Source organism: Macaca nemestrina, chromosome 17 (genome assembly GCF_043159975.1).
Source record: "Macaca nemestrina isolate mMacNem1 chromosome 17, mMacNem.hap1, whole genome shotgun sequence".
NCBI classification, from domain to species: Eukaryota; Metazoa; Chordata; class Mammalia; order Primates; family Cercopithecidae; genus Macaca; species Macaca nemestrina.
Genome location: NC_092141.1, coordinates 48,981,873 through 48,994,333, shown reverse-complemented (window position 1 = coordinate 48,994,333; position 12,461 = coordinate 48,981,873). Strand labels below are relative to the sequence as shown.

Sequence of the window (12,461 nt, the reverse complement as noted above, 5' to 3'; positions counted from 1 at the left end):
AGATGAACAAGTGGATGAATGAGGACTTCTTTTTCTTTTTTTTGTCTTTTTTTGTCTTTTTTTTTTCTTTTTCCTTTTTGTGGAGAACGGGGTCTCGCTATATTACCCAGGCAGGTCTCGAACTCCTGGGCTCAAGCTATCCTCCCGCCTCTGCCTCCCTGAGAGCTGGGATTACAGGCGTGAGCCACCGCGCCCGGCAAGGACTTCTTTTTCATTCCGTGGCTGAAGAAGTGACATGGAAGACTCTACCACTCAGTTTACAGATACAATTATGTATCTATAACACATAATACATAATTATGTATCTGTAATAGTTACATAAAATTACAGTAAGTCCTAACTCACTGATATTTCTAACTTCTGAATCATCTTTTCTTCTTCTGTCTTGCAATCCTAAAACCGTCAGAGAAACTGTTTTGAACTCTTTTTTTTTTTTTTTTTTTTGAGACGGAGTCTCGCTATGTCGCCCAGGGTGGAGTGCAGTGGCCGGATCTCAGCTCACTGCAAGCTCCGCCTCCCGGGTTTTTAGGCCATTCTCCTGCCTCAGCCTCCCGAGTAGCCGGGACTACAGGCGCCCACCACCTCGCCCGGCTAGTTTTTTGTATTTTTTAGTAGAGACGGGGTTTCACCGTGTTAGCCAGGATGGTCTCGAACTCCTGACCTCGTGATCCGCCCGTCTCGGCCTCCCAAAGTGCTGGGATTACAGGCTTGAGCCACCGCGCCCGGCCTTGAACTCTTATATTGAAGTGTAACCCATCCAAGCACTGGGTGTTTTATGGGAAAGAGAATGAACCTTTTGTTTGGTTCTTCTTACCACCCACTCATTTGTAAATATACAAATATGAAGCACCTACTGTGTGCTAGGTATCTTTTTTTAGGCACTAGAGAGACAGAAGTAAACAACAACAAAAACGTAGTGAGACCTTTACATATACTAGTTCTCCTGCTTCTCACAATAACTGTATGAGGTAACGATGACAACAATAATAGTTAACTCTTAACAGTGCTTATCTGTGCAGGGCCCTGGGCTACCTGCTTAATTTGCATTAACTCATTACAATAAGCTTGTGGGGTAAGGGGCATGTTTTCCCCGTTTTACAGACGAGGAAACAAGACACAGAGCAGAAAGTGATTTGCTCAAGCTTGGAACCCAGGGAGTGTGGCTCTAATTCCCAGTCTATTAACTATAGGGCAATATTTTGTTTCTTAAGTTTCTATCTTCATATCACAACTTTTAGGTGGTGGAGTCTCGTCCCCATCCAGATCGTCTGACTCCCAAATCCAGAGGTTTGCGCCTGCACCCCAGCGGCCTCGCGAAATAAATGAGAATGTCTTGGAATTTTTGTCAATACTTTCTCTTCCAAAGAACTCAAACTGATTTCCACGTAATTCCCATTGATTTGTGAAATGAACCTTCCTGGACTGTAAATTTCCCCGCAAAGACAGGGCCAGGGCCACGGGTCATTTTACACTGGCCAGGGCACCCAGCAGGTGGCGCTATGTTAGTGGCTACCAGCTGGCTGCCCAGTCCCCGGGGCTCACCGCCTCGGCCGAAAGCTTCCCGGCCCTCCCTCGCTCACTTCTCTCTCCCCCTCCCCACGGAGCCCGGGCCCACGTGACCTCAAGGCGGCCAATGGGTGAGCAGAGAGGGCGAGCTGGTCCCTGTGGCCGCCATTAAAGCGAAGGGAAAACCCGTGAATTCGGATTAAAGGGGGAAAAACACCGCCCGCTGGGCCCACAAAATGGGGGAGACTACGGCGTCCAGCCGGTGAGGCCGCAGGAGGGCAGACGTTAGGCCGGCTCGGCCCAGGGACGACACGAAGACAGAGCCAGAGAATGGTCTGAGCCCGCAGACGCCGCCACCACCTCCGCCGCTGAGGAGACTCTGGGCTTAAGGACATCGCCGCTGCCGGGCCGGGGGCCTGGGCTTCTCTCCCGGTTCTCGCCCTTCCCGCCCCTGTGTGGGCGCCTCCCCGCCCGGGAGAACCTTCCAGGGCTTGGGCTCTGCCGTCTCGGACTCGTTTTTGATTATTTATTGTGTAATTTATTATTTTTCTTGTGGTAGGGGCACACATCCCCTCCGTCTCCCAGAGAAGGACGAGCGTCTGCGGGCTCCGCAGTCCGGCCCGCCAGGCGAGCGCGGCGCGGCCCTCCCGCCTCCGGCCCTCGGCCCCGGGCGGCTGGGTGCCGGCCGGGCGGCGGGGGCTGCTCGCGGCGGCGGCGGCGGCGGCGGGGGGGTGGGTGGGGAGGGCGGGCGGCCCGGCGGCCTCCTCTTCCACCGCCCCCCCAACCACTACCCCCCCACGCCCTCCCCGGTGTCTGTGTTTCTCTCTCTGGTCGGAGGCGGCGGTAATGGCGGATGGTGGGTTGTGGCGCCGGCGGCGGCTGCTGTGAGGGACGATGAGTGCCTCCTTCGTGCCGAACGGGGCCAGCCTGGAAGATTGTCACTGTAACCTCTTCTGCCTGGTGAGTGCCGGGGCCGGCGGGCGCCGAGGGAGGGGGGCCGTGAGGTGCGCCCTTGGGCCGTGGGGGAGGGGGCCGGGTCTGGTCCAGATGCCCGAGTCCCCGGGCGAGGCCCAGCCGGAGCCGGCGCCCTGCGAAGCTCCGCGGCCAACCCCGGGAGACTGCGTTCGCTCTCCCACGGTCCCGGGCTCTGTTTGGGGAGTGTTGGCATTTTTTCTCGTCTTCTTTCGGACTCTCCTCTTCACCGTAGTCTCGTCCTCAACTTGAGCTCCTTATCTGGCAGGACAGTAACCTTTCTCTCACTCTTAACTGTTGCTTTTCTGCTTATTGGCCTTGTATCCCAGCTTCACACTTTGCATTATTGCCCCTGCTCCCCACCGCCTTTATGTCTCATCCTTTTAATTTGGTTTCCCCATGTAAACAGGACCCCAGAACTTATGCCCCAGAAACCTGTCTTCGTTTTACATTTTTTTTGTATGAGTCAAACTAACGCAAGGTTAGTTTCTTCCTTGGGTGACTTAAGATCTCTCTGTAAAAACCAGTAGGTGCCATTTCATATGTTTTCTTTTTAAACTTTCAAAACAGTTTGCCATTTTTGACAATTTCTAGCCATCTTGCTTTTATTAGAACATAATTTTTTTTGTGCGAGTGAAGGGGGCTAATGGACGAGGTGCTGTGGTTTTGCACTGTTTCTATATTTATTGTGTTTTGCTTGCTTTTTCAGAATGTTTTGAGCAGGCTGCTCCCTTGTTTGATTGAAATGAAAAGTCCAGAGAAGCTGGGTGTAGGGATGACCATTGTGTAGGTTAGCCCAGGTCTGGTAACATCCAACAGTTGAGACTTTCAGAAGTACCAACTGTTGCAAATAACTTGGCCTGTGTGGGACAGTAGCTGAGCTTCATCAATGACTTTAAGTTTGGGTGACTTTATTTTTTCATTTTCTCCTTTGTGCTATGAGAAATATTAAGAGTATATGATAGGTAATAAGTGAGTTAAGTGGGCGGAGCACAACTAGTTGGCAAGTGTAAACTGCCAGTCATGTATCAGCAGTTTCATTTTTGGCACCTTATGCTTTGCACCTTTAAGTTAGATTAAATTATTGAATTCCTCTTGAATTTCTTTCTGGATGCTAAATTGAGATCTTTCATACTCTATCCTCTTCTACAGTATGTTTTTCTTTTCAATGTCCATTAATCAGCATCTCTTCACGTATAATAAGACATACACCAGGTTTTGTATTCTATCTTATCCAACTCAGTCTATTTTTGATACTTTTAGGATCAGGCTCTTTGAAGATAGACTAGCACAAATCTGACAGTTCTTTGTGAGCAGCTATTTGACTTTTCCGACAGGGGTATGTGTGAAGAATTAACAGATTTTTTTCAGGGCTTGTTCAGATGTCTTTTCATTAGAGACATTACTTCTGTAAATGTGGAATAAAAACCCGTGATAGGGTCTTTAATAATTGATTTTCAGTTAAACGTTTGACACCAATGAATAAATGTGACCATTTAGGACAGAGAAAAATGTACTCTGTTTGTATATTGAAGTGTGTGTGTCTGTCTATATTTAACTTCATTCAGTTTCTTTTATTTCTACTTGGAGTACATATTTGCTTGCTATTCAGTGACATGGTGGTATTTATTTTTAACTGTGTTCTTCTCCCTAAAATTGTTGGTTGTTGAATTATAAAGTCATTTTTTTTTTTGGTTCTAATTTGCATTCAATAGCTCAAGCATATATTGAAAAATTGTAATGTCTTAACGGAATAGGAGACATTGTATGGAGTACTTTTGTGAATTTGAGTGAATATGCAATAATAAAACATCATGCTTTCTTTTCTTCAGGCTGACTTGACGGGAATTAAATGGAAAAAATATGTATGGCAAGGCCCAACTTCTGCCCCTATTCTGTTTCCTGTGACAGAAGAAGACCCCATTTTGAGCAGTTTTAGTCGCTGCCTTAAGGCAGATGTACTTGGTGTTTGGCGGCGAGATCAAAGACCTGGAAGAAGAGAATTGTGGATATTTTGGTGGGGTGAAGACCCCAATTTTGCTGACCTTATTCACCATGACTTATCAGGTGAAAGAAACTTTCCATTTCTAATTAATGATACAGCAACATTGTATACTTCTCCCAGAATATCATTTGTATTACAAAGTAAGTTTGTTTTTGTGGGACACTTAGGTAGGAGGCCAGATAAAAATTGAGCTTCATGTTTTATTTCACCATGATTATTTTATTTTACTCAAATTATCCATGTTATAGCTGCGTTTTTTAGGCTTGAATGACTTTCTCCTTTTACCACCTCTCTTCTTAATTTCTCACGGGTAGTTAGGGTCCAAGGAAGGCATGCCACATTAATCTCAAAAAATGGAATCAGGAAACAGAGTTCCTAACAAAGTCATGTAATAGTTTTGAAGCCAGATGTAACTTTTGAGTCACTTCAGCCACTGTCAAAGTTGAGTCTTTTGCATTAAATGGGCAGATGATTCTAAAAGTACTGGAAATGTAACTATCCTTGTGTTTGTGTGTGTGTGTGCGCGCATGTTTTAAGGTATGTAAGTATTTTGTTACTGTCATTTGTGCTGTTTGATTAACATATGAAGGCATATGTTAATTTAGTTATTTTTGGAAAGTGACTCATATACTGTTCTGTCACATACTCAATAAGAGACAAGTGCCAACTTGTTTAGCTTTTATAGGACATGGGATCATAATCTAAAAGGTTACACAAACAATTTTATTATGAGCAAATCAATGTGATTACTTCCTTATTTTCTTGACTTTTAGGACCAAATGCTACTTTAGAAAGAGAAACTATAGCTTTTCATAATAATTACTGAAGCTTTGAACTGTCAAAGTCAGTATTTACTGAATCTTAGATAATAGGAATGTAAATGATTGGTTGTATGCTATAAGGTTCCGAACACTTCAGTAAGATAGTTTGATAATGATTTTTGATAGATAAATTTAGGATTTCTAGATAATTTTTTTAAAGTTCTTGTTTGAAATTGAGTACTCTGAAGTTTTTGTTATTGTCCCTATGACCTATAGGATCTATTTTATTTCTGGATAGAATGTATTCTAGGTGTCTGTATCTTGAACTGGTACTTAGTAAGACCAACATTTATGTAGGAATGTACGTGTTACATTTGTATGTTTTGATAATTGCTTTTCACATTCTAATGAACATACTCTCCCGTGATAATTACTATTTTTTGAGAGTGATTGCATTTCTTCAAGAAAGCTTTCCAGCTTTTGTAGTTTTTCTAATGAGATGCCTGCTGCAGAGTCTAGTCCCTAGTTCTTTGTATTTAATGTAGTTCTAAATGTGTAAAATGATATGTGTATGTATATACATATACGTATACATGATGTATGTATATATAGTAGTTTTAGCAAGATAATGCCTTCTAATCATGCTAAAAGCTCCATTTTCTTTCATTGACTTGGATATAGTATTGAGTTATTTTAATCATTAAGTGGTCATAAAAATCACCTTACTAGAATGTTTGGAGACTAACATTGTTGAAAAACTATAAACTATTGATAAAATATATTTGTTGATAAAACATAATTATCAATAAAACTATAATGCCGACTTAGGGGCTTTGGTCTTAATAAAGTTGGCAGAGCATCTAAACAGACTTAACAGATCTTTCTTAAAGATTCCATGAAATACACTTTGTAGAATCAAAGATAATTTTAAGAGATATATAATGAGGCCGGGCGCCGTGGCTCAAGCCTGTAATCCCAGCACTTTGGGAGGCCGAGACGGGCGGATCACGAGGTCAGGAGATCGAGACCAGCCTGGCTAAATACGGTGAAACCGCGTCTCTACTAAAAAATACAAAAAACTAGCCGGGTGAGGTGGCGGGCGCCTGTAGTCCCAGCTACTCGGGAGACTGAGGCAGGAGAATGGCATAGACCCGGGAGGCGGAGCTTGCAGTGAGCTGAGATGCGGCCACTGCACTCCAGCCTGGGCGACAGAGCGAGACTCCGTCTCAAAAAAAAAAAAAAAAAAAAAAAAAAAAAAAAAAAAGAGATATATAATGTTTAATTTTTTTTTCTTTTTTTCTTTTTAAGTAGAGATGGGGTCTTGCTATGTTGACCAGGCTGGTCTTGAACTCATGAACTGAAGTGATCCTTCCATCTTAACCTCCCAAAGTGCTGGGATTACAAGTGTGAGCCCCTGCACCTGGCCTAGTTTTACCATAATAGAAATAATATTGTGAAAGTTAAAGGACTATTAAAGTTAGATGTGAGCTGCTTTGATGTATATAGTTAAAAGTCAGTTTTTTCTTCTAGGTTTCATGTTACCAGTCAGATATGTTTTCTCCACTGAAACTAGGTTACAGTCTTAAACGTTTTTCTCTAGTTTAGCTTTGATTTTTAGGATAATTTTCAAAAATCATAGTTACTTGTACCTTTAAAATAGAGAGTGATCAGCTGGGCGCGGTGGCTCACGCCTGTAGTCCCAGCACTTTGGGAGGCTGAGGCAGGCAGATCGCAGGGTCAGGAGATGGAGACCATCCTGACCAACATGGTGAAACCCTGCCTCTACTAAAAATACAAAAATTAGCTGGGCATGGTGGCACATGCCTGTAGTCCCAGCTACTTGGGAGGCCGAGGCAGGAGATACGCTTGATCCCGGCAGGCGGAGGTTGCAGTGAGCTGAGATCTCGCCACTGCACTCCAGCCTGAGCAACACAGTAAGACTCTGTCTCAAAAAAAAAAAAAAAAAAAGATAGTGATCCTGAACGTGAATGAAAGTAATTTTGGGGGGAGGTTGGGTGTTTGTTTGTTTTTTTTTTTTTTTTTGGAAACAGAGTCTCTGTCGCCAAGGTTGGAGTGCAGTGGCGCGATCTTGGCTCATTGTAGGCTCCGCCTCCTGGGTTCACGCCATTCTCCTGCCTCAGCCTCCTGAGTATCTGGGACTACAGGCGCCCGCCACCACGCCCGGCTAATTTTTTGTATTTTTAGTAGAGACGGGGTTTCACCGTGTTCCCCAGACTGGTCTCAAACTCCTGAGCGCAGTCTGTCCACCCGCCTCGGCCTCCCAAAGTGCTAGGATTACAGGCGTGAGCCACCACGCCAGGCGTAAATAACTTTTAAAAATTTATTAAAGTGAAGTGATTGAAATAGTAAACTGAAATACAATTAGGAGTGGTATGTGATCGTATTTATTGTTCCAAAGCTTGTCCTGTACTGTTTTAGTTTGCATAGTCAGTGGTATTTATATGTTTTAGCTTTTTTTTTTTTAATAAAACCTGTTATTAAGAATGTTGTTACTTAAATCAGACGTATCTTAAAGAATAATAAGATCTTTTCAGATGGAATATATTTGTCTTGCCCTTTTCTTTGCTCTGGGGACAGCGTCTGCCTCCCTCTTGGGGTAATTAGTCTGCCTCTGTCTCTCTAGCTAACCCCTTTTTCATTTCTTCCCATCTGTGGCACTCTATTTCCTTCTTTTAAGCTCCCCTGAGAAGAGAGCAGCTGGACAGTACAGGGTAGCATCAGCTGCTGGAGGCAGTCCTGGGTTCCAAGTGGAGGTGTAGCACTGAGGAAAGGGGTACCGGAAGGACCCAGGTGGTAACTAAAAAGCTGGTTAATTTAGCTTGAGCCTGCTCTTCACAGACAGTGTCCTTCTGTTTGGGTCAGCACACACCACATCTTGTTACTGAAGTGTTTTTGATTATGGTGATAATATTGCCCTCGTTTTTCTTGGTAGTGGGGGAAGAGAGAAATATTTTTCCAAAGATTAGAATTCTGTTTTTCTTAACTGGAATATTCAATAACAGAAATACAGAATTGCCTTTGTTTAACCTCCTTAGCTCCTTTGTGTCATGCAGTGTATTTTAAAAAATTAACTAATGAACCAATATTGATACTTTATTATTAACTAAAGTATATATTTGGATTTCTTTTATTGTTTTTTGCCTAATATCCTTTTTCTTTCCTAGGATCTCATCTAAGATACCCATATTATATTTAATTGTCATGTCTCTTTAGGCTTTGCTAGACTATGACAGTTTCTTAGACTTTCCTTGGTTTTGATGATTTCGACAGTTATGAAGAGTCTGCTCAGATTCCATAGTGCATTTTAAATTTCAGTCTCTCTTATGTCACTTAGCATTTGTTTGGGTTACCTTCCTTTCAAGTTTAGCTGATGTGTAGAAATAGAATGTAAACTTATATTGCTAACTGGTAGAGATCCATTACAGCAAATCAAATCTGATTTAATACATACTTTAAACCCTCAGTTACTCATTTTGTAGCAGTAAGTCAATACTGTTGAGCAAAGTAATTTGCAGAAGCCAGGTGATTTTTGGATCAGGATTTGTGCTAACTAGTATTAGCCTAACTATAATATTTGGAAAGATACTTGTTCAGAAAAAAACTCTTGAATTCCAAAGCCAAACATAGATGATTTTCTTACTTTTTGTTTTATCCTCTATAGGATAATGATTAGTTGAATCGGTGTGGATATGTTTTGATACAAAAAGATTAGAGAATAAAACTCCTTTGGGGTTACAGCTTTTTTCTTTCTTTCTTTCTTTTTTTTTTTTTTGAGATGAAGTCTTGCTCTGTCGCCCAGGCTGGAGTATAGTGGGGCAATCTTGGCTCACTGCAACCTCTGCCTTCCAGGTTCAAGCGATTCTTTTGCTTCATCCTCCTGAGTTGCTGGGACTACAGGCATGTGCCTCCATACCCGGCTAATTTTTGTATTTTTAGTAGAGATTTTAGTGGGCATTTTGCCATGTTGGCCAGGCTAGTCTGGAACTCCTGGCCTCAGGTGATCTGCCTGCCTCAGCCTCCGAAAGTGCTGGGATTACAGGCGTGAGCCACCATGCCCAGCCCCTTTTTTAAAAAAAATTAAATTTTGTAGTTTGTTTATGGTTGTGTGATAGTGGGTGAAAGAGGTATGAAATGGGTAATGGGAAAATCTTAGCTCGGTCCCTCTGGTCAAAAATCTCTATAGTGGGTGGGACTGGTACTTTTAAGTGTACTGTTAATTTGCTTCAGAGCAAGGTTGTTTCATTTTCATTAATGTGTTCTTGAAGGAGAGTTTTCTCCGTATTTTTATTCTGTGTTCTAACGTTTTTGGAATTCAATTGCTGTCATCATTGACTTTTATTCTTTCCCTTTAAATAAAAATAAAAGCAAAAACTGCGTCCTCTCCCGTTTGTCATCTTAAAAAAATCATAGCAAGTTAGACTGTGATGAGAGTCTTTGAGAAAACTGATACCTTGTGAACTAAAAAAACTCAGGGCTAAAAATATTTCTTCTTTTTCCTGGCTCCTGAGGTCTGTAAAGTAGATTTTAGTAACATGTTCAGATAGTTTCATTATACCAGAATTTTGTCACAATGAATAGTGCTCAAACTAAGTGGACTATTGTTCTGTATTTAATTTTGGATGTTTTTATTGAAGGATATTAACTATAGTGGACTTTAACCTTAAATGACAGATGTTAATCGGATTGACAGATAGATAAACAGCCAGGCATAGGAATCTAGTCCCAGCCAAACTAAAACATTGTTTTGTGCCCCAGGTAATCTAAAGAGAGTAATTCATTTCTACTGTTGTAAAATTAACTTGTGATGTGGTCTGACTCTTCAAATTGGCTAGTCTTCTAGGTGACAACTTCATTTGCTGCATACTGTTCTTTTTGATCAAGTGTATTTTCTAAGTTTTCAAGTCAAACATAACATACTACGCTGTTCTTAAATCAGTTTTTCAAGTTTTGCCATAGATAATGATGCAGCCAACTTAAGGCCCTCAGTATATTTGTTGAATGTGTTGGTTATTAATGATTATTCATTAGAAACACTGATCTAGCATTTAAACATTTCTCTTTATTTCAGGAGCTACATGGAATTTTCTACCATGTTAATTTTTGAGCCATTCATTAGCATATGTTACATTTTAATAGTTTAGCAAAATTATACAGGAGAAGATTCGTTTTTTACCACTGTGGATATATTTAAAGATGCCAGTTTTGAGAAAAATGTTGAGTGCACGGTGTATATGCTTTTTTGGTTGTGATTTTTTTTTCCCTTTTTTTTTTTTTTTTTTTGTGTGTGTGTGTGACGGAGTCTGGCTCTGTCGCCCAGGCTGGAGGGCAGTGGCCGGATCTCAGCTCACTGCAAGCTCCGCCTCTCGGGTTTACGCTGCCTCAGCCTCCCGAGTAGCTGGGACTACAGGCGCCCACCACGTCGCCCGGCTAGTTTTTGTATTTTTTTTTTTAGTAGAGACAGGGTTTCAACATGTTAGCCAGGATGGTCTCGATCTCCTGACCTCGTGATCTGCCCATCTCGGCCTCCCAAAGTGCTGGGATTACAGACTTGAACCACCGCGCCCGGCCTTTTTTTCCCTATTGATAGATAATTATTTTGATGACTTATCACATGCTTTGGCACTACTGTATTCTGTATCTTCAGGAAGAAAATACGGTAATCAAATTTAGCATTTGTATTTTCTTCCAATAAATCATCCATGAAAATTTCAAGAAACACTGATGATTAAGAATTGTAATGCTAATAGTAATAGAAAAGTACTAAGAATGCAGAGTTGAAAACTTTGTTTTCTCTGGACATAGAGCTACAAGAGGAGGAATTTTTTTTTTTTTTTGTAGAGATGGAGGTCTCACTTTGTCACTCAGCCTGCAGTGCTTAATCATAGCTCATTGCAGCCTCCAACTCCTGGACTCAAGCAATCCTCCCACCTCAGCTTCCCCAGCAGCTGGGCCTACAGGCAGGTGCTACTATGCCCCACTAACTAAAAAAAGTTTTTTGGAGTCAGGGTCTTCCTGTGTTGCCAGGCTAGTCTTGAACTCCTAGCTTCAAGTGATCCTTCTGTCTTAGCTTCCCAAGTAGTTGGAATTACAGGCATGAGTCATTGTACCTGGCTAGAGGAGGAAAATATTTAAATGGATTAAGCAGACTTTTTCTGTTAGGCTCTGGTTAAGTTCAGAAGAGCTAGGTGTTCCCTTCTCCTTCCCCTCCCTATTATAATGCTGGTGTTGAGATTCAATAACTTGTTTCAATTAGTGTAAATAGTGCATATCACTATGCCTTGGGTGGGTTGGTTGTACCATTTCACTTTTCATATCTGAATACAACATGTAGAGAGTACTTTTATTAAGGTTATTAGATTGTCAGGATATTAGAAGCTTGGCTCCGTAGGCTTCTTGTTTCTAAGTGATTCCCAAGAAAACCAAAAACCTTCAGACTTTTTATTGAGCATTATTAGGACTTATTCTCATTTTTCTCAGCAACAAAATATGAAATTATATTACTTTAGTGTAATGGTTGCTTAGTTGCTTGCCATATAGATGAAGATATACTTCAGAGATATGTTGGGTTTAGAAAACCTCAACAGGTGGTCTCTACTTGTTTGTTTTATGCATAGCTCCCATTTAGTGTTAATGAGAATTTTGGGCATTGGGGACATAAGATGCCCACGCCCTTTGAAAGCATTAGAATAATGAGGGAGAGATGCTTGAAGATTAATACTGACTACTTTTCTAAACCACATTCAATATTCCTTTTTTTTTTTTTTTTGAGATGGAGTCTTGCTCTGTCACCAGGCTGGAATGCAGTGGCAGGATCTTGGTTCACTGCAACCTCTGCCACCCAGTTCAAGTGATTCTCCTGCCTCAGCCTCCCGGATAGCTGGGACTATGGGTGCATGCCACCTCGCCCAGCTAAGTTTTGTATTTTTAGTAGAGATGGGGTTTCGGTATGTTGGCCATGCTGGTCTTGAACTCCTGACCTCAGATGATCCGCCTGCCTCGGCCTCGCAAAGTGCTGGGATTATAGGCATGAGCCACTGCACATGGCCTCACATTAAATATTCTTAATTCATTTAACTGCAGGTTTAATTGAAATAGATTTTACAAAATAAAACCATACAATTTTCAGAATTTTATGTGAAAATTTATAAATTATTGTGTTTTAGCTTTTACTATTGCAAAGTTTTTTTTTTTTTTTT

At 41.7% G+C, this 12,461-nt stretch overlaps 1 protein-coding gene across 1 annotated transcript in view; it reads left to right on the top strand.

Moving 5' to 3' along the window:
• Window positions 1-2,265: 2,265 nt before the first annotated feature.
• Window positions 2,266-12,461, top strand: part of LOC105476916 (mediator complex subunit 13) — a 127,197-nt gene continuing 117,001 nt past the window's right edge. The window contains exons 1-2 of the mRNA XM_071082831.1: window positions 2,266-2,466; window positions 4,311-4,545. Of these exons, the coding sequence (XP_070938932.1) occupies window positions 2,401-2,466; window positions 4,311-4,545 (301 nt within the window). The 5' untranslated portion in view covers window positions 2,266-2,400. The remainder of the gene's footprint in view (window positions 2,467-4,310; window positions 4,546-12,461) is intronic.